Below are 23,495 nucleotides of genomic sequence, written 5' to 3' on the forward strand. Positions count from 1 at the left end.
AAAGAGCATAACTTTAGTTTTGGATGAGTTAATTGGTAGAAGATTAGAACATGACCAGTCATAAATGTTAGCTAAATCTTCATTTAATAATTTGTGGAATAGACAGCCTATTAGAAGCTATGTAAATCTGAACGTCATCAGCAAACATGTGAATTCTACAATGATTTAGAACGGAGCACAGGTCATTAATGAATAAGGAGAATAAAAGCGGCCCTAAAATAGAACCTTGAGGTACGCCTGAAATAATACTGGCTGAATCAGAAAAAAGGCCATTTGCGAAAACAACTTGTTTTCTGTTACATAAGTAATTTTGTAACAATTCTGTGGCACCAGATGAAAATCCGAATTGCAGTGATAACTTTTGAATTAATTTAACATGTGTATCTACGTGCGCATGTATTGCGTGTACGTACACGAAAAAGATTGAGGTTAAATTTTGTACCGGCCAGCAAAACAAATGGCGTGCTAGTGTGCGTGAGCTCGGGCTTAGATAACTCTATTGTTTAATTCTTAAATTGGGTACTTAAGCCCTATGTATATTTTTTATTGACAACGGTAACAAACACGATTAAAAACCATTTCTGATATTTTTTTTTTTCATTTTAATGCAAAAAAAAAAATTGACAAGACAACATTTTTTTCGATGGATCAACTATGGTCCCCAAGGAACGAGCTGTCAAGTAGGAGCTTTACTGTCAAGAAGGACCGCGAGGTTTATTTTTCAAAATTGATTTAAAATTCAATTTTAAACTCTTTGTGGTCGTACAAAAGGTCATTGTACTCAGAAAAATAAGCTTTATCGCTGTAAATCTAAGCTTTATTTTAGGACCCAATTGCAAAATAAAGTAACATAAACATAAAGGAAACAAAATTTTTAAGGAATTTCAAAGGCCACAATTTTTTTTATTACAGAAAATCAAAACGTAACGCCTCCTCTCAAAACATCGTTCCAGCACCCCTGACTTGCTCTCCCAATCATCTGATCCGTCAGCCTCTCTCTCCCCACGTCGTCGTTCCGTCCGTCGCGAACGCTCCCCCCCACAAAGTCAAAACTTTTCCTCCAGCCGACGACGACGGTCTGCTTCCGATCAGGGTTCCCGTGATTTCGTCGCTAATTCAGGTAATTTTCCGCGGATTTCGCGCCTCGAACCGATCCCGTTTGCTTCGCGAGTGTATCCTCCGCGCGGGCCATCTGCAGTCGTGTGCGGTTGGCCGGAATTACGCGGTGAAAAAGTGAAAAACATTTTTGCGGATTCGCCTGCGACGACGACGAGCGACGGCCATCATCATCAATCAAAGCAAGTCATGAATGAGATGGCGATACGGCGGCGATTCAGCATTGAAGGCACAGATTTGCGGCGGACAGATGATGCGCTTGGATGGTTGAGTCCGAGAATGGCACGGCCTGCTTGATTATGTTTTGAAACGATAACAAACAAACGCAAAACAGGAGCAAACGTCACCGATCAAGTTGGAGGATTTCGTTGGTTGAGGCCAAAAGCTGACCTTGACATTAGCACGAGTCGGAATCGATCCGTTTTTGGGGACAGCTGCCTCGTCGTCGACACGGCAGTCCGCCTGGCAGTCGTATATTGATGTTTGTCACGCACACTCGTTTTCGCAGCAGCAGCAGTAAAGGAGAGTGTGTTTGCATTTGCATTAGTGCATTGATTGCATACACAAAGAGTGACGACGACGACGAGCTGTGGACAGTCCCTGGAGGAGCCAGCAGCAGGTCAAGGCGAAAAGCAGCATCGTCGTTCGGGAATAGTTTGCGTTGAATTATTTGGCAAGCGAACTGAAGCTTTTAGTTGAAAGACCGAGTTTCGAAAGGTTGGTGTGAGTCACCACCATTGCAATCGCTGAATCGTGTTCCCGTGGCCCCGTCGATTGTCGGTTCTCGACAGAGGAAAAGATTGCATAACACACGTGTCGCTGTGTGTGCTCGTGAGTGTGTGACGCCTTGCCGTTTTTTTTGCTCGTGCTCCGGAAGCATCCACATCATCTGGTCGCAGTGCATCGATTCGATTGTGTTTGATCACAATCCGGATCATCCCGAAGGAGTTATGCTCGGTTCATTCCAATTATAAAACATCATAAACCAGTCGCTGGAGTTGCTGTTTCAAGCTACGGCTTGTGGACCGCTCAACACACTTGCTCAACAATAGATCTCCAGCTCCAGATCGCAGTTCACAAATCTACCGTCAATACATAATCGCACGGCACTTGTAACTGGGTCACCGCGGCGATTCTCGTTCTGCCGTGAAACCGGTTCCGTACGGTTTCGCGGTTGGGGAATTTCGCGTGACACACTTGCCGTGTGTTGGCCAGCGGAGCAAGGGCATGTTTGTTCTTTCTATATCTCTCTCTCGAGCTACTCTGCGTGTGTGTGTGCCGTGCGATTATTCATTATCCACACGAGCTGCAGAAGAGGCACTTGAGCGCGCACCAAGTTTTTATTATCAGTCAACGTAATAATTTTTCCACTTGTCTGCCTTCAGCAAAAAAGTGAGGGAAGGTGAAAGCGAGGATTAGGCAGGAAGGCGCACGTGCTCGCCCTCCATGTGTGTGTGAGAAGATAAATGTGCATATTTTAAAATATCGCTTGACAGGCAGATGCCAGGTCGGATTAGCGTTCCGAGCCAAGGAAAATAATGGCAGCAACAACAACAGGTTGCAACTCCCTTTCACGATTCGTGTCACGTGTGCTCGTCGTACATCTTAACTCGCGCTCGCTGATGAGAGTTCAACAGGCGCTTAAATAGGTCTTAGCGCGCAGAGCTCAATTGGATCAATCAAGTCGTTCGTCATAAAGCGACGCGTTGAGTAATCGTGGAATGACGAGAAAAATGCGGGTGGCACTAAAATCAATCGCGTTTTTTAAATAGATCAGCGCAGCTCCTGATTGTTTATTCTGGTAGCCTGTTTAGATAACGGACTTGTATGGCGCTGTAAATATTGAATGGGATTGGAACCGATAATCCGCGACGAACATCGGCGATTCAGATAAGCAACGCTCAATCACTGTGTGAGCAATATTGTGAAAATAGCAGGGTGGCTACTCAAAGTCCGCGAAAAATCGAGATAAAGTCGGGAATTTGTGATTGGTCTCTTTTTTCATAAAGTCGGAAGTCCAAAACAAGTTGTTGGATATTTATTTTCTTTTCTTGAAGATTTTTGTAAAGATACATTTTAAAAAGTTAATATTAATGGAAAATGAGCAAACAACTTGTTATAAAAATTTGTGCAAATTTGTGAATTTGATGGAGACAGGACCGAATTCTAAACCTGCCTTAAGAAAGATTTTTTTTATGTAAATAAAAAAATGCTTAAGTGCATCAAAAATAGCTTTTCAAATTGCATAATTTTATATGTTTTTCTAAGGTTTTCAGGGAATTTTCTTAGGCGGCTCATTCTGCCCATTTGGCAATTGTTTATCTCTGTAGCAAAGATTAAAAAAAAAATTATTAAAATAATTCATTAAGTCAATCAAAGATTGGTGACGATTCAGCACTATAACGGATAAGTCACCTTTATTCAATAAACAACAACAATACGAAGATTTTTATTTTTTTCCATATTTTGATATTTTTCAAAAAAAAAATGTATTTTTTTCACAACTCCTGCAACCGATTTTGCATTATCCTAAACTCTTATACAAAAGAGTTTGTCTTTCGAACCATAAACAAAATTCGTAAATTTAGGAATACGTATTTTGAGAATTCCATTTGTTCCGGAGTTCCCGAACGACCCCTAGCAGAACGACGCCGTCGCAATCGCAGTGGGTATTCCCACCTTTTCACCACCGTGTGCAGGAGCACGCTGCCGCCATCATCATTCCAAACCGAGTCGCCGCGACGAACGGACGCAGAAGAAAAAGAGAAAGTACCGTTAGAATAAAGTTAGTTTAGTAGAATTCGCGCGCGTGGTTTATTTGAGTTCCTCTTCCGAATCCGGAAATCTCGGTCCAAGTTCGGGAAGTATACAGTCCGCTTTTTCACCGCAACATTTGGTCCTTCAGTGCCGAATAGTGATGGACATGCAAGCACTGAAAAGCCGTAGAAACGCCTTTATGGCGCAAGTGAGTGGGGAGCTGTCAGTCGCGGAGAGCCTCAAAACGCGGAAACCGTCCCAAAGTGAGGTTAAGGACCGCCTGACCCAGCTCAACAAGCTTGCCGAGAGGTTTCGCGAGACGCAAACTGGAATCGAGGAGCTGCAAGAGGACGCAGCGGCCATTGCCTCTGTGTACAACGTCCGGGAAGAGTTCTTCCACAAATACTACAAGGCGAAGGACGCCTACGAGGAATTCCTGGATGTGGATTCCGACGGCGAGTCAACGGCCAGTCAGCGGACCGTGGCCGAAACGTCCGACTGGAAGCAAGCGATGCACCTGCTCATGGAAACGCAGCGACAGCTGCTGCTGAATCAATCGGCGCAACGAGCAGGACAGGCATCGAATTGTTCACCAAACGGCGGTCAGGTGCAGAGTGGGTTACCCCAACTGAACGTTCAACTACCAGCCATCAGTGTGCCCAAATTCACCGGAGATCGCAAGAAGTGGACGACGTTCAAGGACCTTTACGTGTCAACCATTCACAACCGCGATGACCTGACGGACACTCTAAAGATGCAGTATCTCTACTCGTATCTGGACGTCGAGCCCAAGCGTCAAGTTGCAAGGTTCTCTATCTCGGAGGCAAACTACAAGCTGGCGTGGGAGGCTTTGACCGATTACTATGACAAGAAAAGATTCACTGTCTTCTCGCTGGTACGTGAATTCATGGATCAACCCTCAATCGCAAGTGCCACCCCTGAATCGTTGAACAAGCTTGTGACGAGCTCGGACGAGATCGTGCAGCAGCTGGATACCCTCGGGGAGGAATTCCAGACCCGCGATCCGTGGTTGATTCACCTGGTGCTCGAGAAGCTGGACAAGGATACTCGAGCTGGCTGGTCGCAGAAGGTCATCGAAAAGGAGAACCCGAAGTTCGACGAGTTGCTGTCTTTCCTGAAGAAGCGATGTGAGGTGCTGGAAACCTGTTCAGCATTCTCGAAGAAAGTGGTGCTCGACGGAAAGAAGGAAGCGACGAAACAAGTAATCAGTGACAAGAAGCTGAAAGCGTTGCACACAACTGCAACCAATCAGAAGTGCGCGAAATGTTCGAAAGAGCATAACATGTATCAGTGCGAAGAGTTCAGGAGGCTGAGCGTGCAAGAACGGCGTGAACTAGTGCAGAAGGTTCGCTTGTGCTTTAACTGTTTGCGACCTGCGCACTGCGCCAAATCGTGCACCTCGAAGTCGTCGTGTCACACCCCTGAGTGCAAACAACGACATCACACGCTGCTGTGCACAAGTGCGGCCAATTCTGAACGAGCAAGTGAGGAAAGTGGAAGCAGTGCTTCAGTGAAAGTGGTTCCTGAGAAGAAAGAAGAAGTGATCGCTTCGCTGATGGTGGAGTTACCGGAGAAGAAGCGGCAGGTTCTACCCCTGTTGCCGACAGCAGTAGTGAAAGTGCGAAAAGTGAGTGGCGGATACGTCCGCGCGAGAGTGCTGATCGATTCCGGATCGCAAGCATCTCTTGTGACGGAGGAGTGTGTCCGGAAGCTGGAGCTGCCGAGAAGGAACGGGAAACTGGCGGTGAGCGGCCTTGGACAGCAGGAAGTCGGAACAACCCGCGGCGTGGTCACGCTGCAAATTGCTTCCCGGTTCGACGAGGTCGTGGTTATCGCCACGGACGCCTACATTCTTGGAAAGCTGACTTCGACCATTCCGTCGCAGCGCTTCGACGTGGCCAACATGAAACTGTTGCAGAACATTCCGGAGCTGGCCGACCCGGACTACAACCGACCGGGTCCGATCGACATCATTCTTGGATCAGATGTCTTTCTTGCGCTCTTGGAGGGAGGGCAGGTCAAAGACGAAAGCGGCCAAACGGTGGCCCAACGCACGGTCCTAGGGTGGATCGTGGCGGGACGATACGACGACCAAGCCGTCGTACACAGCAACCACACCATCGTCAATCTGCACGCAGAGATGGACCTGAACCGCACCTTGCGGCAATTCTGGGAGCAGGAGGAGAACTTCAAGCCACCACCGCTTACTCCTTCTGAACAGCAGGTCACTGAACACTTCAGTTCGACCCTGCAACGCGACGGAAATGGACGCTTCATTGTCAGATTGCCTTTTGACGATTCGAAGCCAGCGCTCGGCGACTCGCTTGCCGCGGCCACAAAACGCCTGAAGTCGATGGAACGTCGATTCCAGCAACACCCGGAGTTCAAGCAGGACTACACAGCGTTCCTGCGCGAGTATTTGGAGCTCGGCCACATGGAGGAGGTACCAGCCGATCAAGTCGAGAAGGATAGCAGCAAGTGCTATTATCTACCGCACCACGCGGTGATCAAGGCGGACAGCAGCACGACCAAGTTGCGCGTTGTCTTCGACGCGTCCTGCGCCACTTCAACGGGAGTTTCGCTGAACGACCGATTGCGTGCCGGACCGAACAACAACGCGGACCTGTTCTCGGTGGCTTTGCGGTTCCGCTCACACAAGGTGGTGTTCTGTGCAGACGTTGCGAAGATGTACCGCCAGGTACTCGTGCACCCGGACGACCGAGACTACCAACGCATCGTCTTCCGGGAGGAACCAGATCAACCGATCAAGCACTACCGTCTCTGCACAGTGACGTATGGAACGAAGACCGCACCGTACCTGGCAATCGAGTCAATGCGGGCGGCGGCCAAGGCTTACGACGACGTCTACCCACAGGCGGTAGAACGAATCAAACGGGATTTCTACGTAGATGATTTCCTGTCCGGAGCCGACGACACGAACGAAGCGACGTGTCTGAAGCAGCAAGTGGTCGAGATCCTCTCGTCGGCGGGGTTTGAACTCCGCAAGTGGACCTCGAACAACCAAGAACTCCTCCAAGAGCAGCGCACGGACGAGTCCGCTCCAGTCCTGATGAAGTTCTCCGAGCAAGGAGAAGCAGTGAAGGCCCTTGGCATCCAGTGGTTCCCGACGGAGGACGTGTACGGATTCAAGGTCAACCTCCCCGACACTTCGTTCACCTTCACTAAACGCCAGATGATATCGGATTCATCTAAACTGTTCGACCCGTTTGGCTGGTTGGCACCTGTGCTGGTGAAGATCAAGATCCTGTACCAGCAACTCTGGCTGTTCGACGTCAACTGGGACGACTCACTGCCGCCGGCGGTGAAGGCGGAGTGGCAGGAAGTGCGGAGTACTCTGCACTTACTCGAGAACATGCGGATCCCACGATACCTCTCCCCCTTTCGTGGTCGAATCCAATTGCACGGATTTTCGGACGCTTCCGAGCAGGCGTACGCAGCCGTCGTCTACGCCAGGTCGGTGAACGCCAACGGCAACATCTCGGTGGTTCTAATTGCAGCCAAATCTCGAGTCGCACCAATCAAGCAAGTGTCGCTGCCAAGACTGGAACTTTGCGGTGCGTGGCTGCTTGCACTGCTGATGGAGCGCATAACGGAAGCTTTGTCGCACCTCGCAATCGAGCACTGGGCCTGGACGGATTCGACCATCGTGCTCAACTGGCTGTCCACTCACCCCCGGAAGTGGAAGACCTACGTGGCGAATCGCACAGCTGCCATCCTGGATTACCTGCCACGCAGCTGCTGGAACCACGTCCTGGGCAAGGAAAACCCTGCTGATCTCGCAACGCGCGGGCTCACACCGGCCGAGCTTCTCGGCAACCCACTGTGGCTCGGATCTGCTCCGTGGATGCAGGTGGATCAAGCACTCTGGAAGCTGCGCCCTGTTCCAGTTGTTGACGACGAAGACCTGTTGGAAACCAGAGTAGTTAAATCGCTGCACCTAGTGGCGATCCCAATCCGAGAAAACTACGATGAGGAGCTGGGGCTGCTGGCGAAGCGGTCCAGTTTCACGCTGATCATCCGGACACTGGCCTGTGTCAATCGTCTCGTCCGCAACTGCCGGACTACCAAGGCCAATCGTCAGAATGGGGAGCTGGCCCCAGCCGAGCTGAGCGCTGCGCGAGCGCAGCTCGTTCGAGCCGTTCAACACACGGCGTACGCACCCGAGTTGGAGCTGTTGCGGAAGGGTAAGTCGCTGCCAACCAAACACATCCTTTCCCCGCTCCACCCCTTCCTCGACGAACAAGGCACCATGCGCTTGGGGGGTCGACTGCAGAACTCGGACTTGCCGTACGACGTGAAGCACCCCATGATCCTGCCGCAGAACCATGTGGCAACCGAAATGCTGGTGCGTGAGTTACACCTGCGTAATCTCCACGCCGGACCGGCGCTGCTAACTGCTACCATCTATCAACAATACTGGATCGTCGGATGCCAGACGGTGGTACGCAAGGTGGTCCACGGATGCACGCGGTGCGTCCGTCTCAAGGGAAAAACTGCCAATCAGCTGATGGGCAATCTACCGCCGGCAAGGGTGCTGGCGACACGACCATTTTCACACGTCGGCGTTGACTACGCCGGACCTGTCAAACTCAAGGCCGCCTGCGTTCGTGGAGTCAAGGTAACCAAGGGGTACATCGCGGTGTTTGTGTGCCTCTCAACCAAGGCAGTACATCTGGAGGTAGCAAGCGATTTGTCCACGAACACCTTCATCAGTGTCCTTAAGCGATTCGTATCCCGGCGCGGATACCCCGTTGAAATCTGGTCGGATAACGGTACCAATTTCGTTGGCGCTGATCGAGTCCTGCAGGAGTTCGTCGAGCAGATCCAGTTCAACGGCAAGGAAGCAGCGCGATTCTTGTCCAACCTGGGCATCAAATGGACCTTCAACCCTCCCTCGGCACCGCACATGGGCGGTATTTGGGAGGCCGCGGTCAAAAGCACCAAGAAGCACCTGGTGGCCGAACTCGGAGACGAAGCCATCACGTTCGAAGACCTGTCAACAATTCTGTGCCAAGTCGAGGCTTGCCTTAACTCGCGGCCACTCTGCGCTCTCTCCAGCAACCCGGACAGTGTTGAGGCCTTGACTCCGGGGCACTTTCTGGTTGGGCAGCCGATGAACCTTGTTCCCGAGCCCAACGTGCAACACCTGCCTGTCGGACGACTGGATCACTGGCAAGCGCTCCAGAGACGCGCTGCTAATATCTGGAACAGATGGAGAGATGAGTATTTGACGAGCCTGCAACCGCGCAACAAGTGGCGCACACCCCAACCCAACATCGAGGTGGACCAGCTGGTCCTCGTGAAGAACGACAACGCTCCACCGACCCAGTGGGAGCTAGCACGAGTGAAGGAGGTCCATCCGGACGCAACAGGAGCGGTACGCACGGTGACCCTACGGCGCGGTTCAACTGTGTACCAACGCCCGATTCACAAGCTGTGCCTACTCCCGAGGAATTGAGGCAGTGGCCTCAAGGCGGGGAGGATGTTCCGGAGTTCCCGAACGACCCCTAGCAGAACGACGCCGTCGCAATCGCAGTGGGTATTCCCACCTTTTCACCACCGTGTGCAGGAGCACGCTGCCGCCATCATCATTCCAAACCGAGTCGCCGCGACGAACGGACGCAGAAGAAAAAGAGAAAGTACCGTTAGAATAAAGTTAGTTTAGTAGAATTCGCGCGCGTGGTTTATTTGAGTTCCTCTTCCGAATCCGGAAATCTCGGTCCAAGTTCGGGAAGTATACAGTCCGCTTTTTCACCGCAACACCATTTTTATTGATAATAATTGAAAAACGTTACTTAATCCACCCTTAGGTGGTTGGCGCCTTCCTCACATTTAAAGATTGCTATCCAAAATGCAAAAAGTGCGTGAATAACACTTAAGTGCTTATAACTTTTGATAGGGATGTCAGATTTTCAATGTTATGGACGCATTGGAAAGCTCTTTTGAATATCTATCCAACGATAGGTCGCATGAGAGATCCGGACAACGTTTTCATCAACATATCTGAGATCCGGCCTCCAAAAAGCGTATAAATAACACTTAAGTGCTTATAACACTAGATAGGATAGTCAGATCTTCAATGTCTTGGACGCGTTGGAAAGGTCTTTTAAATACCTTTCTGAAAATGTATAGCATGACGGGTTTTCTTACAAAAACCACCCTTTTTACAATCTTCCGGACTTTTGTTAAAATCGTTTTTTTAGCATAACTTTTGAAGTACTTAACTAAACTGCATAATTTTTAATAGCGACTTATGGGACCCCAAGACGGATCGAATGAGGCCAAAACGGACAAAATCGGTTCAGCCAATGTCGAGATAATCGAGTGACATTTTTTTGATCAACATCCCACCACACACACAGACATTTGCTCAGTTTTTGATTCTGAATCGATATGTATACATGAAGGTGGTTCTAGGAGGTCTTATTGAGAAGTTCATTATTCGAGTGATTTTATAGCCTTTCCTCAGTAACGTGAGGAAGGCAAAAAAAGATTTTTTTTTTTAAGATTTTTTTTAAATTTTTTTAATTGGGCGAAGACGTGATTCATAAAGTCGATAAAAAAAAACTATTCGCGAAATACAGAATTTTATGTATTCTTGTACTCAGCTCGTATGACAGACTTGCAAAATTTTGTACGGAAAAATAATGATGCAAATTTGTTTTTTTCCGAAGCATGTAGATAACAAATTTAACAAAATTAAAATACAAAAATAGAAGTCTCGAATCTCAAAAGATGCTAGAAAAACAATATAATTTTTCATAAAACTTATAAACCTACTGAGACGATTCGAATGTCGCTACTTCGAATGTCAGTTATTTTGAGTGCATTTCCGTTCGAGTTAACGATTAGAAGAAAAACATTGAAATTGTAAATCTGACAAAATAAATTAAAGATAATTCAATGTAAGTTTAATGTTCAAATTTCGTATAAAAAGAAAGATACAGTATTAAACTCTTTTAAGGCCGTTGCAAATATTTTTCAAAGTTTATGTCGCCCCTCTTCAAAATTGGTCCAAAAAATCAGGGGGCAAAAAAATATCAAAATTTTAATGAAAATAGAAGTCTTATCAACTGAGAACAATCTTAAATCCTTAATTTTTTTTTTCAAAAATTCTAAAATTCAAAAAATTAAAAATTCAATAATTCAAAAATTCTAAAATTTAAAAATTCAAAAATGCAAAAATTTTAAAATTTTAAAAATTTAAAAATTAGACATTTAATTTAAAAATTTAAATTTAAATTAAAAAATTTAAATTTAAATTGATAAATTTAAAAATTCAAAAATATAAAAATACATAAATTCAAAAATACAATAAAGGCCGGATCTCAGATAATTCAATGAAAACGTTATTATTTTTATTAATTTTTCCAATTTTTTATTCTTCTCATTTTTTAAATATTTTTCTTTTTTTAATTTCTTTAAATAAGTTTTTTTTTTTGAAATTTAAAATGTTTTATTTTTTTATATTTTTATTTTTTTTATTTTGTTTTTTTTTTGAAGTTTTTTTTTATTTTTTTTTAGGCCGATGCAAATATTTTTAAAAGTTTTTGTCCCTCGGCTCTGGCCGGAGTCGAGGGGGGAGGGCAAAGAAAATATAAATATTAAAATAACATGCCATAGTTTCAACATTTGCATGGGAAAAGTGTTTTAAAATGTATTTTACACTAGTTCAGTTGTTTTGCAATAAAAGTTTTCAAAAAATGTAAAATATGACGAAAACAAAAATTTTTGCGAAAAAAAAACTTTAGCGATAGTAGACATCGAAAATTTTCAAAAATTCAAAAGATTTTTAAATCAACTCAAATATGCTAAAAATGATTCTGAACGCATTGGAATTTATTTTAAATTGATTTTAACTAATTGCACTTAAATTTTCATAAAAATATTGAAGTTTTTTGAAAAAAAAAAATAGTTTTTTGCCCCCTGATTTTTAGGGCCAACATTGAAGGAGGGATAAAAACTTTTAATAAAATTTGTACCAGCCTTAATGTTTTTGATTTTTTTTAATTTTTAAATTTTTTTTATTTTCAATTTTTTATTTTTTTTATTTTTGTAATTTTTTTTAATTTTTTATTTTTTTTTAATTTTTTAGATTTTTTTTCTTTTATTTTTTATTTTTTTTAATTTTTTTGAAATTTTGTCAATTTTTAAATTTTTTAAATCTTTTTTTATTTTTTTTTTTTGATTTATTTTTTAAATTTGCTTTAAGTTTTTATTTTTGTTTTAATTTAATTTTTTTATTGTTTTTTATTTTGTCTTTTTTTATTTTCTGAGAAAGCATGATAAAACATATTTTTAAACGAATTTCGATTTAAGGGTTTTCAGCCTAATTTGGTTGAAAATAAAAATAAAATAAAGTATTTTTTTCCACTCCAATTTCAATTATTGCCGAGCTTCCGTGGCCGTGAGGTTACGGATTTCGCCTTGTAAGCGGAAGGTCTGTCTGGCTCGGCAAAGTCAGATCCCTTCAAAGAGTGCATCTGCTCACTGGGAATACTGACCGGTAGAGGATGGGTTTCGTCTAGCGGCGTGCTGGATTTCCAATCCAAAGGTCGTGAGTTTGATTCTCGTACCGGGATGATGAATTTTAAACCCGAGGAAAAACCACTTTTATATTTGGCCATTTTTAAAATGAACGTTGAAGTTTTTGTTGATTTATGTTTCATGTTGAAGTTTTTTTTTCAGATTTTTTTTTTGTAAAATTATGTATTGTTACAAAAAAAAATTAATAATCTGTTTGTTTTTTTATTTGTTTAGACATTTTATGCGCTGGCTGATATTAACAGGTTTTGATTAACAACCATTCTTTGGGTAAGAAATGCCTATTTTGAGATTCTGGAAATGTATGGAATTTAACATGCAAATGCACAAATTTGAAAAGTGAACTTTGACAATTTTTAAATAAAATGCTTTATTATTTTTTTAAAAGCTACATTTTACACCTCTCTGAATTGAAATCACAAGGGTTTTTTTTTGAACATTTGGTTTTTCTTTTTTTCCCCAAAAGTTTTTATATTCGTTGGGTGGTGGGAGACTTTTTGATTATTGACACCGTTTGTGAACGTTGATTTTAGCATTTTGCTCTTGTTCATCCACACGCGAACGAATGAGCGCTGTCATTTGACGCTCTCCGAAGATACATTCGCGCAGCAGAGCAGCGTTTGTTCGCCATTCTACCGAAATTCGGTTCATCTTCCCAATGACTGCATTCACATGAGTGCTGTCACCACGCGCCAGAAAGAGAGCGGTTGCGTGAGTGCCGTGCTCGGTTACCGTTCGTTTCAACTACGTGTGCATTTGCTAACGGTCGCTTCGCGATGGCGATCGTGTCAGATCGGTAACATAATGAGGTTTGGGTGGTCACCCTGGAAAAATAGTTCAAAATAGTTTAGTTTCTGTAAATCGTTCAAATATCTGCGCAATCAACTATTGATGACTTTGGAGTCTTGTCAACTTGAAATGTGGAAATAACTGATAGGAAAATCAAATTTGAACAATCGTGATAACCGGTTGGGCATCTGATTTTTAGCTTTTATCACTCGCCTCAGCTGGAAACAGGTCCGACACGTGAGAGCTCATTTGCCACGACGAGGAGCACGACTCGCCAATAATTAGAAATTCATCAAAGAGTAAATTAAAAAAAAAGGCACCTAACGATCGCGCGCGCGTAACCAGACAATAGGCAAATATCGACCTTGCCTGTAATAATAGCAATAACACTAGTGATAGAGGTAGGCTCCGTAATAAAAAAAAGAACGAGGTGTTAATTAAAGTGACAAACATTTTACAATCGTTACAGTACAGAGCGAACGAGAGAGATAACACAAAATGCTAATTTACATGGTCTTTTTTTTATTCCGCAGGCCTCATCGGAGACGACGACCGAGTGGAGTGTGGGTGGTTGCGGCGTATGTGCGCTTGTATGGCCCTCGGAGGCGCTTCTTCACAACCACCAACTGGGACCGAGACGACGACTCGCCAGCGATTTAGCAATTAGTCTCAGACGGGTTCCCGGCCAAGTCAGGCTGCGCTGCGCTGTCAGTCGTTATCGTGATTTTGTAAATTGATTAAATTGTTGGCGACCGTCGTCGAGGAGGAGAAGACGATCGCTCTCGAAAGAAACTTGCTCAGTTTTGTCGCGTGTTCAGTCTTTATCAATCCACCGTCACGATGAGTATGAGTAAGTAGCTTGGGAGGGGAGTTTCTTGGTTGATCGTATGCTGATCGCTCTCGCTCTCGATCGCAGGTTCGTACACCGAGAGCAGTTCCGAGGAGGACGATCTGTCGCCGCGGGACAAGGTCCAGCAGAACTCGAAGGGATTCGCGGACTTTTGCGTGCGCAACATCAAACAGCACTCGTTCGGGCGGCACGAGATCGAGATCGCGGAACAGGAGATGCCCGGGATCATGGCGTTGCGGAAGCAAGCGCTGGACGACAAACCGCTCAAGGGGTCGAACATTGTCGGCTGTACGCACATCAACGCCCAGACGGCCGTCCTCATCGAAACGCTGATCAGCCTGGGCGCCAACGTCAGATGGGCCGCGTGCAATATCTACTCGACGCAGGTAGGTCGTCGTTATCACATGACTCCACACTCTTCAGAAGCTGTCGAGCTCAACGGCAAGTGCAAAGTGTTGTTCTCCAAGTGGTGTGTCGAGGAATTGAGGGCAATTAAGATTGTTTGTTTTGTTTTACTTCTTCGTCTTCTCCCCATCTTCCTCTCTCTAGAATGAAGTGGCGGCGGCCCTGGCGGAGAGTGGCGTCCCCATCTTTGCCTGGCGCGGCGAGATCGAGGAGGACTTTTGGTGGTGCATCGACAAGTGCGTGCACGCGGAAAACTGGCAGCCCAACATGATCCTCGACGACGGCGGGGACGCGACGCACCTGATGCTGAAAAAGTACCCCGTCATGTTCAAGATGATCAAGGGAATCGTGGACGAGAGCGTGACGGGGGTGCACCGCCTGTACCAGCTGTCCAAGACGGGCAAGCTGACGGTGCCGGCGATGAACGTCAAGGACGCCATCACCAAGACCAAGTTCGACAGTCTGTACAGCTGCAAGGAGTCCGTCATCGATAGGTTCGTGTCAACAAGATCCCCCGATCGTAACCCAAAAAAACTAACCAAAACGATCATTCCAGCTTGAAGCGCGCCACCGACATCATGATCGGCGGCAAACAGGTGGTCCTCTGCGGGTACGGCGAGGTCGGCAAGGGTTGCGCCCAGGCCCTCAAGGGTCTCGGCTGCATCGTGTACGTGACCGAGATCGACCCGATCTGTGCCCTGCAGGCCTGCATGGACGGCTTCCGTGTGGTCAAACTAAACGAGGTGATACGGACCGTTGACGTCGTGATCACGTGCACCGGCAACAAGAACGTCGTCACCCGTGAGCACATGGACAAGATGAAGAACGGCTGCATCGTGTGCAACATGGGTCACTCCAACACGGAGATCGACGTCAACAGTCTGCGGACCTCGGAGCTGCAGTGGGAGAAGATGCGCTCCCAGGTCGATCACATCATTTGGCCTGGCCCAGACGGGAAGCGGATCATCCTGCTGGCCGAGGGCCGCCTCGTTAACCTGTCCTGCTCAAGCGTGTCGTCGTTCGTGGCGTCCATCACGGCGGCCACCCAGGCGCTGGCGCTGATCGAGCTGTTTAACGCGCCGCCCGGACGGTACAAGGCCGACGTGTACCTGCTGCCGAAGAAGATGGGTGAGTGGCAAAAAGGCAGCACAAAGTGCGCGAATTGCAGGGGCAACTAGACAGCGAACTTTTGCGAATGTGCATCGACATCGCAATTTAAGCAACACCCCCTGATAACGAAGACTGCGACAACCGGTTGCAGCGCAAACACTAATTTAATACAGATTGTATTTTCCCATAACCTCAAAATCGGTTTACAGGAGTGGTTAACGAACGCTTTCAAATTTTTCTGAGTAGAGTTCTGTTTTCAGATACGTAGTTTGCTAGATTTTTTTTTAAACTGATATTTATACCTCCGTGGAGATTTTCCCTTATCCCCTTAAAAAATGGAACATCAACACGTACCGGAATTAGCTATCCAATGTTCTCGGAAAGTGTCGAACCTTGGGATTATTGAATCGTGGATATTTTTTTTTCGTTTTTTTTGGTTGTAACGCTGAAATCTTACATCAAAAACAAAACAGAATTGCGCTTGGGGAAGTTTACCATTTCTCAGCATATTTGTATTATCGGTCTATAAGCACTTTTATCATGAATTACAGCTTTCATAAAGTGTTTTTGACTGTTCCGAAGTAATAATAGCTCATATAAAAGTGAGTAAGCAGCTCTCCATTGTTGATTTACCTGAAAATGTTGCTTTAATAGCGGAAAACTGCTAAAGTGATTAGAATTGGTCGAACGACTTAGACTGATTAAAATTGGTATAATTAACCTATTTTGTAAAAATCTTTCAAACAAATTTATGCCAAATTTCTTATCGTTTGGATAGTAAAAATTGTGAAAATATTGCTAACTCTTTTTTTTTTTTTGCTGTGAACAGACACGGACCACTGCGACACTTGGGTATCTATTGTAGTATGATCTGTTCTCAGGTTTTCTGTTTTGCTGCTATACACAGCCTGCCGAACGATCGTCTTCCGTAGCGCTATTGTTTGAGCGAGACAGTTTTTGCTAACTCTTACATAAACTATTTTTTTTTTCGTATTTGTTGTTCAATTTTACATCTTTTTAGGTTAACCAGAGCTAAAATAACCGCAATCTTTTTCGCATGCGAACTTTCTTCATCCGCGAAAGAGAGAGGAGACGAAAAACGCAAAAGAAAATCTCTTTTTGAAAAAAAGAATCAATCAGTTGAAGATTTTTTTGTGATTCTCATTGTTTGCAACACTAAAATCAATTTATTTCGATTTGTTTATATTGTTAATCTTCAAAAAAATGACAGTTCATTTTTTGACGTGTGACATTACACCTGCAAGTGTAGTAGTGAAATCAATGTTCCAAGAAACGGTCAAGTAAAGGATCACGAAAAGATTTTTCTTAAGCGATATTTACGCAGCTGAAAAGGAACAGAAACGGAAATAGCGTTTGACGTTTCTCCGCGTGGTGCTTGTTTACAATATGTTTTGATGAAAAAACATTGGATTTGCTCATTTGAATGCGACTGAAAATTACAAACGTATCAATAATTTTGAAAATTCTTAAATTCCTTACTGAAGCGATAGGGTTAAAGTTCCTTTAATAAAATCAACAACAATAACATCCTAAATTCCGAATCTTAATGTTAAAAGAACGGATTTTGTTGTAAACAAGAGGGAATAACCTTACAACTGGACGAACAAACAAAATAAAAACTTAGATATTTTGAATCTGGAATTTAGACATTTCAATTTAAAACTTAAGAGAATTCAGTAATTTATAAATTTGAAAATACAAATAGTTCAGAAATAAAAAGTAACACTAGAAAACTTACAAGCTTAAAAAAAATTAAAATTTCAAATTTCAAAGAACACAACATTTTAAAATCCAAAAACTATAAAATAAAGGATTTTTTCTTATTTTGGTATTTAAAATTGTATTTAATTTAATTGATTCTAGCTGTCCCACCTCGTTCCGCAAATAAGAAAAATAATAGTTTGGTATTCGAAATAAGACCGAGCCACGTAGCCCAGTGGTAACGCTTCCGCCTTGTAACCGGTAGATCGGGGTTCAAATCCCGGCTCAAAAACAAGGAAAGATATATGTATGGTTACTTTTTATTCCAAATATTAATAATTCTAAAATCCTTTAATTTTAATAATTCAAAGACTCAAAAATTTAGAAGTTGTAAATTTAAATTAAATTAAAATTAAAAAATTGGAAAGTTCAGAGCATTCTAAAATTCAAATATTTAACAATGCTAGAATTATTTTTTTTAAGAATTTAGGCCGCTGCAAATATTTTTCAAAAAACTTCAAAGTTCTAATGGAAATATAATTTGAATAAATTTTTATGAAATACCAAAAAATGTTTTTATTTTCGTGTCCATCAAAACCTAGATATTTTGAAAACTAATATTCCCAAAACAACTGGACTGGTGTAAAATGGATTTTAAAACACAAAATTTATGAATTTCAGAATTTGAGAATTTACGAAAATCTGAATTTTAAAATCTAAGAAATAAGGAATTTAATAATTAAAAAAATAAAGAATTTGATAATTGGAAGATTTGTAAATTTTGAAATTTTATTCCAGAAAGAATCAGAATTTTTAAGCTTTTTGATTTTTTAAAAATAATAATTTTTGTTTTTGATTTTTTTTAAATATAATAATTTTTGTTTTTTTTATTTTTTTGTATTTTGGTAAATGACCAACTAAGTATTCGGTTTTGACGAAAACTGGATTATTTTGAACGTACGTGTACAACTTTTTCCAAAACAACAAATCGATTAAAATGTCCCTTCTAGAGTTACAGATTTTCAAATAACTTTTTTAATGGTTAATGATCTAAATTTATGAAATTCTAAAATCATGAAATTGTTAACATCAAAATTTATAATTTCTGAATTAAGTATTTGTTTTTACATTTCGAAGAAAAAAGTGCTTTAAAATGAACTTTATAATTTTAATGCTTTATACACCAGTTTCAGTTAATCAAAATCTAAGTTTTAACGAGAGCATATTTTTCAACAAAAAAAAAACTTTTTTGAAAGGTCCTTCGAAATTTTGCTATGTTTCTTAGCCCAAACATGCTAATAATCTCGCTATAAAAAGTTATCACTTAGGGAAATGTATTTTTAGTTGTTTTCAGTTGATTACACTTCTTATTTCATTGAATTTTTTAAATGTTTTGAAACAACATTTCTTTTTTTCCTTATTTTTTGAGCCAAATCTTTGAAAGATATTTGCAACGGCCTATAAAAAAATTAGAAAAAAAGGTGCAGGTGGTTATGTTACACATGACCAGTATGACAAAGAACTTTGCAAGATGATTGTTGAAATTTTCGATAAGAATGTCCGGTCCAAATTTCCCCATGATTCCCTTATAATTACATAAGACAACTCTTTTGTGAATAGTTGTAAGACATAATATCAACGTCCTATCGAACTAAGGGGACGGAAATTGCAAATGGAACTGCAATAGAAATCAAGGTGAAATCAATCGACTTTCCCTCACCACTCGAAAGTTATCAAGATGCGGAAATGTTTTTGCAAGGCTGTTGCAAGCAATTGGCGGCAGCAAAGTAAATTTCAACAGCAAACATTAAAACTGCCCTTTCAAGGGCTCTAATTGAATTCGAAATAGTTATTCTATATTTCCAGAAACAGAATTTCGCCGCGGCACAATAAAAAGGCAATCGCAGTAATCGATTTATTACTTCCTGCGTAAAATAAGCGATTTATTTTAACTGCGTAACTTCAGATAATGGTCAGATGCATGTGCAGTATCAAAAACCATAAAGTTTGATACCCATATTGCCCTAACTCTTATGGTTCGGCAAATGTCCCCTCATCGGAACATCCGCGGGGCCTCCGGCCACTCCGGATTGTAGCCAATACTTCCGAAATTTCTAATTTCATGTCCAGTATCAAAAACCATAAAGTTTGATACCCATATTGCCCAACTCTTATGGTTCGGGAAATGTCCCCCCACCGGAATATCCCCGGGGCCTCCGGATTGTGGTCACTACTGCTGAAATGTCAAATTTTATGTCCAGTATCAAAAACCATAAAGTTTGATACCCATATTGCCCTAACTCTTATGGTTCGGCAAATGTCCCCTCATCGGAACATCCGCGGGGCCTCCGGCCACTCCGGATTGTGGCCAATACTTCCGAAATTTCAAATTTCATGTCCAGTATCAAAAACCATAAAGTTTGATACCCATATTGCCCTAACTCTTATGGTTCGGCAAATGTCCCCTCATCGGAACATCCGCGGGGCCTCCGGCCACTCCGGATTGTGGCCAATACTTCCGAAATTTCAAATTTCATGTCCAGTATCAAAAACCATAAAGTTTGATACCCATATTGCCCCAACTCTTTTGGTTCGGCAAATGTCCCCCTTCGGGAAATCCGCGGGGCCTCCGGCCACTCCGGATTGCGGTTACGACTGCCGAAATGTTAAATTTCATGTCCAGTATCAAAAACCATAAACTTTATCGCAACCACAACCAACTTGACCCAAAGGGAACTGGTTCTCGATCAACACGGAGACCCCTTCTTGATGCCGTTAACCGGAGCCTTCCGGGATCAGCAGCTTGACCACATCGGTCCCTAACGTTCTTCCTTGATGGCCTGCAGCGACAATCCGTCCCGTTCCTGCGACGGCCCGAGCCATTTCGGCGACCTCTCCACGTCGTTGACCGGGGAAATTTCTGCTGTCCCTTCTGATTCTGCAACTGCCACTCGATGTTGACTCCTCGGCTGTCAGAAAATTATGAGCTTGAGTGGAGATGATTTTAGATACATCAATCTCACGTCTCTAGGAGAGGATGATCGGGAAAGGTTTGTTCAACCAATCAGCGTGAAGGAAAAGGAGGGGAAGTCTGCGAAGAGGGGAAATCGCCACGTAACGATTTCGCTTCGCAAAAAAATGGGTTCCGATCTTTTTATTCATTCTCTTTACACATACTACACACCACCTAGAGCACCAAACAGTGCGTTGCAAGTGTATTTGTAGCAAGAAAGCGCCATCGACTGTGGATTTGCTCGTGTGTGTGTGTGTGTAGTAAACCACACTAAAATTGTGTTCGCGGAACCACACTAATATCGAAAATCGATTTTCCCCAAGATCGATCGGATGAGCAAACTCGTGAAGGGTAGTTGCACGGCAGAAACCAGGCGCACACAAATGAAGCTCCCCAGCCCGCGTTTGTGTGTATGCGTTGATAATTTAGTGCTCTTTCAAGCCCCAAACTTGCCACTCGATTTCCCTTCCGCACACACAAACACTCACTACCGTACCCAACCAGATTTTTAAAGAATACTCTTTAGTGTGAATTGGCCCTGAAAAGGGCCATTTTAACGTCCTATGACGATGATAAAGCATGCGATGATGACACTCCAAGTTGCCGGCAATTTTCCCTCCCGCGCCTGCTCTGCCTCTCTTTCCAATTTTTCAATTCTCTCCTTCCTCTCGGCGGCTCTGTTGTGCTGCTGCTGCTTCTCGATCCTCCTCGTGCAAAGCTTCGGACTCGTTTGAGCTTCAACCGGCGGCACGGCGCTCTTTTATAACCTCGCTTGGCTGTGACGGCTCGACGCTTTCGAAGCAGTGGCAGAGAGCAAAATTTGCTAAGTGCTAGATACTTGAATCTGATTAATGTGTTCGGGAAAGGTTGCGCTCAACCAATCAACGACCGGGATTTTCCCGGTCTGAATTTTTATTTTTCATCTTAACTTTTGAGTACTTTAACAAAGTTTTATCAACTTTGTGAGGTAGTCTACTTGCAATTTAAGACTTCCCCTTTCGTTTGGTGGATAAAGCATGCAGATTGCTTTTATTGGGTGGAAGATATAAGCGTTTAAACGATTACACAAATCGTTACACTTTCGCTTCGCGAAATTTTGGATTGACACCCGTAGACAGTGCCCTTAGGACAAAGTTCTTTGTCAATAAATAATCTAGAAATTGATTATTTTTGAAATTCTTCGATCGCCCATCGTCATTATTGTAACCGAGCAACCATCCACATAAATTCGCTCTACGCTTGCCACCACAAATGGCGCACTTTACGCGCGAGATATGCTATCTCTTTTGCGTTGCATTGTGTATTTTTTTTCTGAAGCAGGTAAAGTGCTGCAACAAAATTCCTAGCTCTAGAAAAATCTAGCTAGCGCAACGATGCAAATCATTTGTTTTCGAAGCTCGCCAACTTGTGCAAATTAGAGCTTGCAGGTGAAAATTAACACCCAAAAAAACGAAGGAAGCCGCCAAAAAAACACGTCATCTCCTTCTGATTAGCAGAGCTTCGCAAATTTGTTCGGATCATCACCACTAATCGATGCTAATATTTTTTTTTTTCAGATGAGTACGTGGCCAGCCTGCACCTGCCCACGCTGGACGCTCATCTGACGGAGCTGTCCGACGAGCAGGCCCGCTACATGGGCCTCAACAAGGCCGGTCCGTTCAAGCCGAACTATTACAGGTATTAGTACGTTTTTTATACAAAGTGAAAGAAAGGAGGAAGGAAAGGAGGATGGTGCGCGCATTTTATGGAGGACTAAAAGAGAGAGAAAGAAGTATTTCGTATTTCGTGAGCGAGTTCGCGAGAAAAATGAAAGAAAGAGAGAGCCGGCTATCGTTTATTTTACCACTTTTACTTTACAATAAAGCAAAACTATTGGAATCTAAGTTAAAATGCAGCAAACACAACTTACACAGAAATAGATAAAAAAGAACACAAAGCACGGCACCGGCAAGTAGTACTGTAGCAAATTTCTAGGACTGTAGTAGCGAGAGACTAATTATATTATTAGTAGAGAGAAGAAGAAGAAATTACAATTTAGAAGAGAATCGCAAGCGTATTAGCAAAACAGAAAGATGAAACGAAACTCTTCCGCTTCCACTATTATTACGCAAAACAAGAGAGAGAAAAAGAAACAGGAAAATAAGCGAAAAAAAGAAAATAATTATACACACTGTTAAAAATTACTGCAAGAGAAGAAGAAACTAGTATTTTGGAGCCAATCGAGAAAGAGAGATAACAGAAGAAAAAAAAAACAACAAACGGATGCTCTAATTTGATAAGTCAATTAAGATTGATAAGTTAGCAAATAACAAAAGAGGAAACAACACAAATTCAAACACACACGCTTCTTCGGCGCGGCACCAGTGGAGATTTCCACTCAAATCCAGAACAAAAGCGGTCACGCTTGCGTGCGTCAACCGAACCCAACCCGCGAAGAAGGCCGAATGTGTTGATTGTATTTATTTTTTGATTGTTTAGCAGCTAGACGCGCGTTGATAACACGCAAACACACACCCACAAATACACACGCAGTTTTTTGTTTTATCTTTTAAACGGTTATGATTAAAAAAAACACACACCTTGAATTGCATTCACTTAAGTAGGCCAACATTAACTTTAAAGAAAAAACAAAAACAATAAGTATAATAATCGTTGTAAAATTTGCGCATCTCGGTTCTCAAAGAAAATTCCATTCTACACTTTTTTTTCCGTGTTTATTAAAGTTTTACCCAATTTAGAGAGTAGCGTCCGCCGCGCGACAAATCGCAGTAGTCGGGGAAAAGTTGAAGGAAGGAATAATCAACATTTATTGGTTTTGCGATCGCGATCGCGACCGACGGCAAAAAAAAGAAGTTAGATGCAAAAGTTAAAAATATAACACCCATTTTTAAGGCCTGGAGCGTTTTGACACGTAACCCGTTGATGTGGTAATCTCACAGCCCTTTTGATGACAGTGGATTTTCTCCCTTTGTTTCGTTGCAGATTTCGGGAGAAGTAACGCGCTGCCCTCGGTCCAAACGGAGAACAAATCCTGGAATGTGGCGGTTCTGTCCGGACACTGGACACAAAGGCAGGCAAGCGAGCTTTTGGCGCATGGATTCATGCAGCTGTGACGTCCTGGACCTGCCATTGTCATAATGGGGGAAT

The 23,495-nt window shown here is 43.1% G+C and overlaps 2 protein-coding genes across 5 annotated transcripts; both read left to right on the top strand.

Annotated features, from left to right (window-relative positions):
* Window positions 1-1,031: 1,031 nt before the first annotated feature.
* Window positions 1,032-23,241, top strand: LOC6044324 (adenosylhomocysteinase-like 1). Of its 4 annotated transcripts, none has more exons than XM_038253315.1 (6): window positions 1,032-1,120; window positions 13,782-14,098; window positions 14,165-14,484; window positions 14,648-14,997; window positions 15,060-15,631; window positions 21,905-23,241. In XM_038253315.1, exons 2-6 carry the CDS (start codon window positions 14,089-14,091, stop codon window positions 22,030-22,032), a joined length of 1,380 nt encoding a protein of 459 aa, XP_038109243.1. In that variant the 5' UTR covers window positions 1,032-1,120; window positions 13,782-14,088; the 3' UTR covers window positions 22,033-23,241. The 4 variants fall into 4 exon arrangements, with proteins under 4 accessions (XP_038109243.1, XP_038109250.1, XP_038109264.1 ...); XM_038253322.1 differs by lacking the exon at window positions 1,032-1,120 and adding an exon at window positions 1,530-1,833; XM_038253336.1 differs by lacking the exon at window positions 1,032-1,120 and adding an exon at window positions 1,530-1,735.
* LOC119771145 lies at window positions 4,034-9,373 on the top strand. Its single transcript, XM_038266568.1, has one exon. It carries the CDS (start codon window positions 4,034-4,036, stop codon window positions 9,371-9,373), a length of 5,340 nt encoding a protein of 1,779 aa, XP_038122496.1.
* Window positions 23,242-23,495: the final 254 nt, after the last annotated feature.

This window comes from Culex quinquefasciatus, chromosome 1, assembly GCF_015732765.1.
Source record: "Culex quinquefasciatus strain JHB chromosome 1, VPISU_Cqui_1.0_pri_paternal, whole genome shotgun sequence".
NCBI classification, from domain to species: domain Eukaryota; kingdom Metazoa; phylum Arthropoda; class Insecta; order Diptera; family Culicidae; genus Culex; species Culex quinquefasciatus.

Bases quoted from the DNA above. Each gene is read 5' to 3' on its own strand.
- LOC119771145 (XM_038266568.1), top strand. From the start codon at position 4,034: ATGGACATGCAAGCACTGAAAAGCCGTAGAAACGCCTTTATGGCGCAA.
- LOC6044324 (XM_038253315.1), top strand. The intron at 14,485-14,647 runs GTAGGTCGTCGT...TCCTCTCTCTAG, and splicing joins GCAATATCTACTCGACGCAG to AATGAAGTGGCGGCGGCCCT. The intron at 15,632-21,904 runs GTGAGTGGCAAA...TTTTTTTTTCAG, and splicing joins CCTGCTGCCGAAGAAGATGG to ATGAGTACGTGGCCAGCCTG.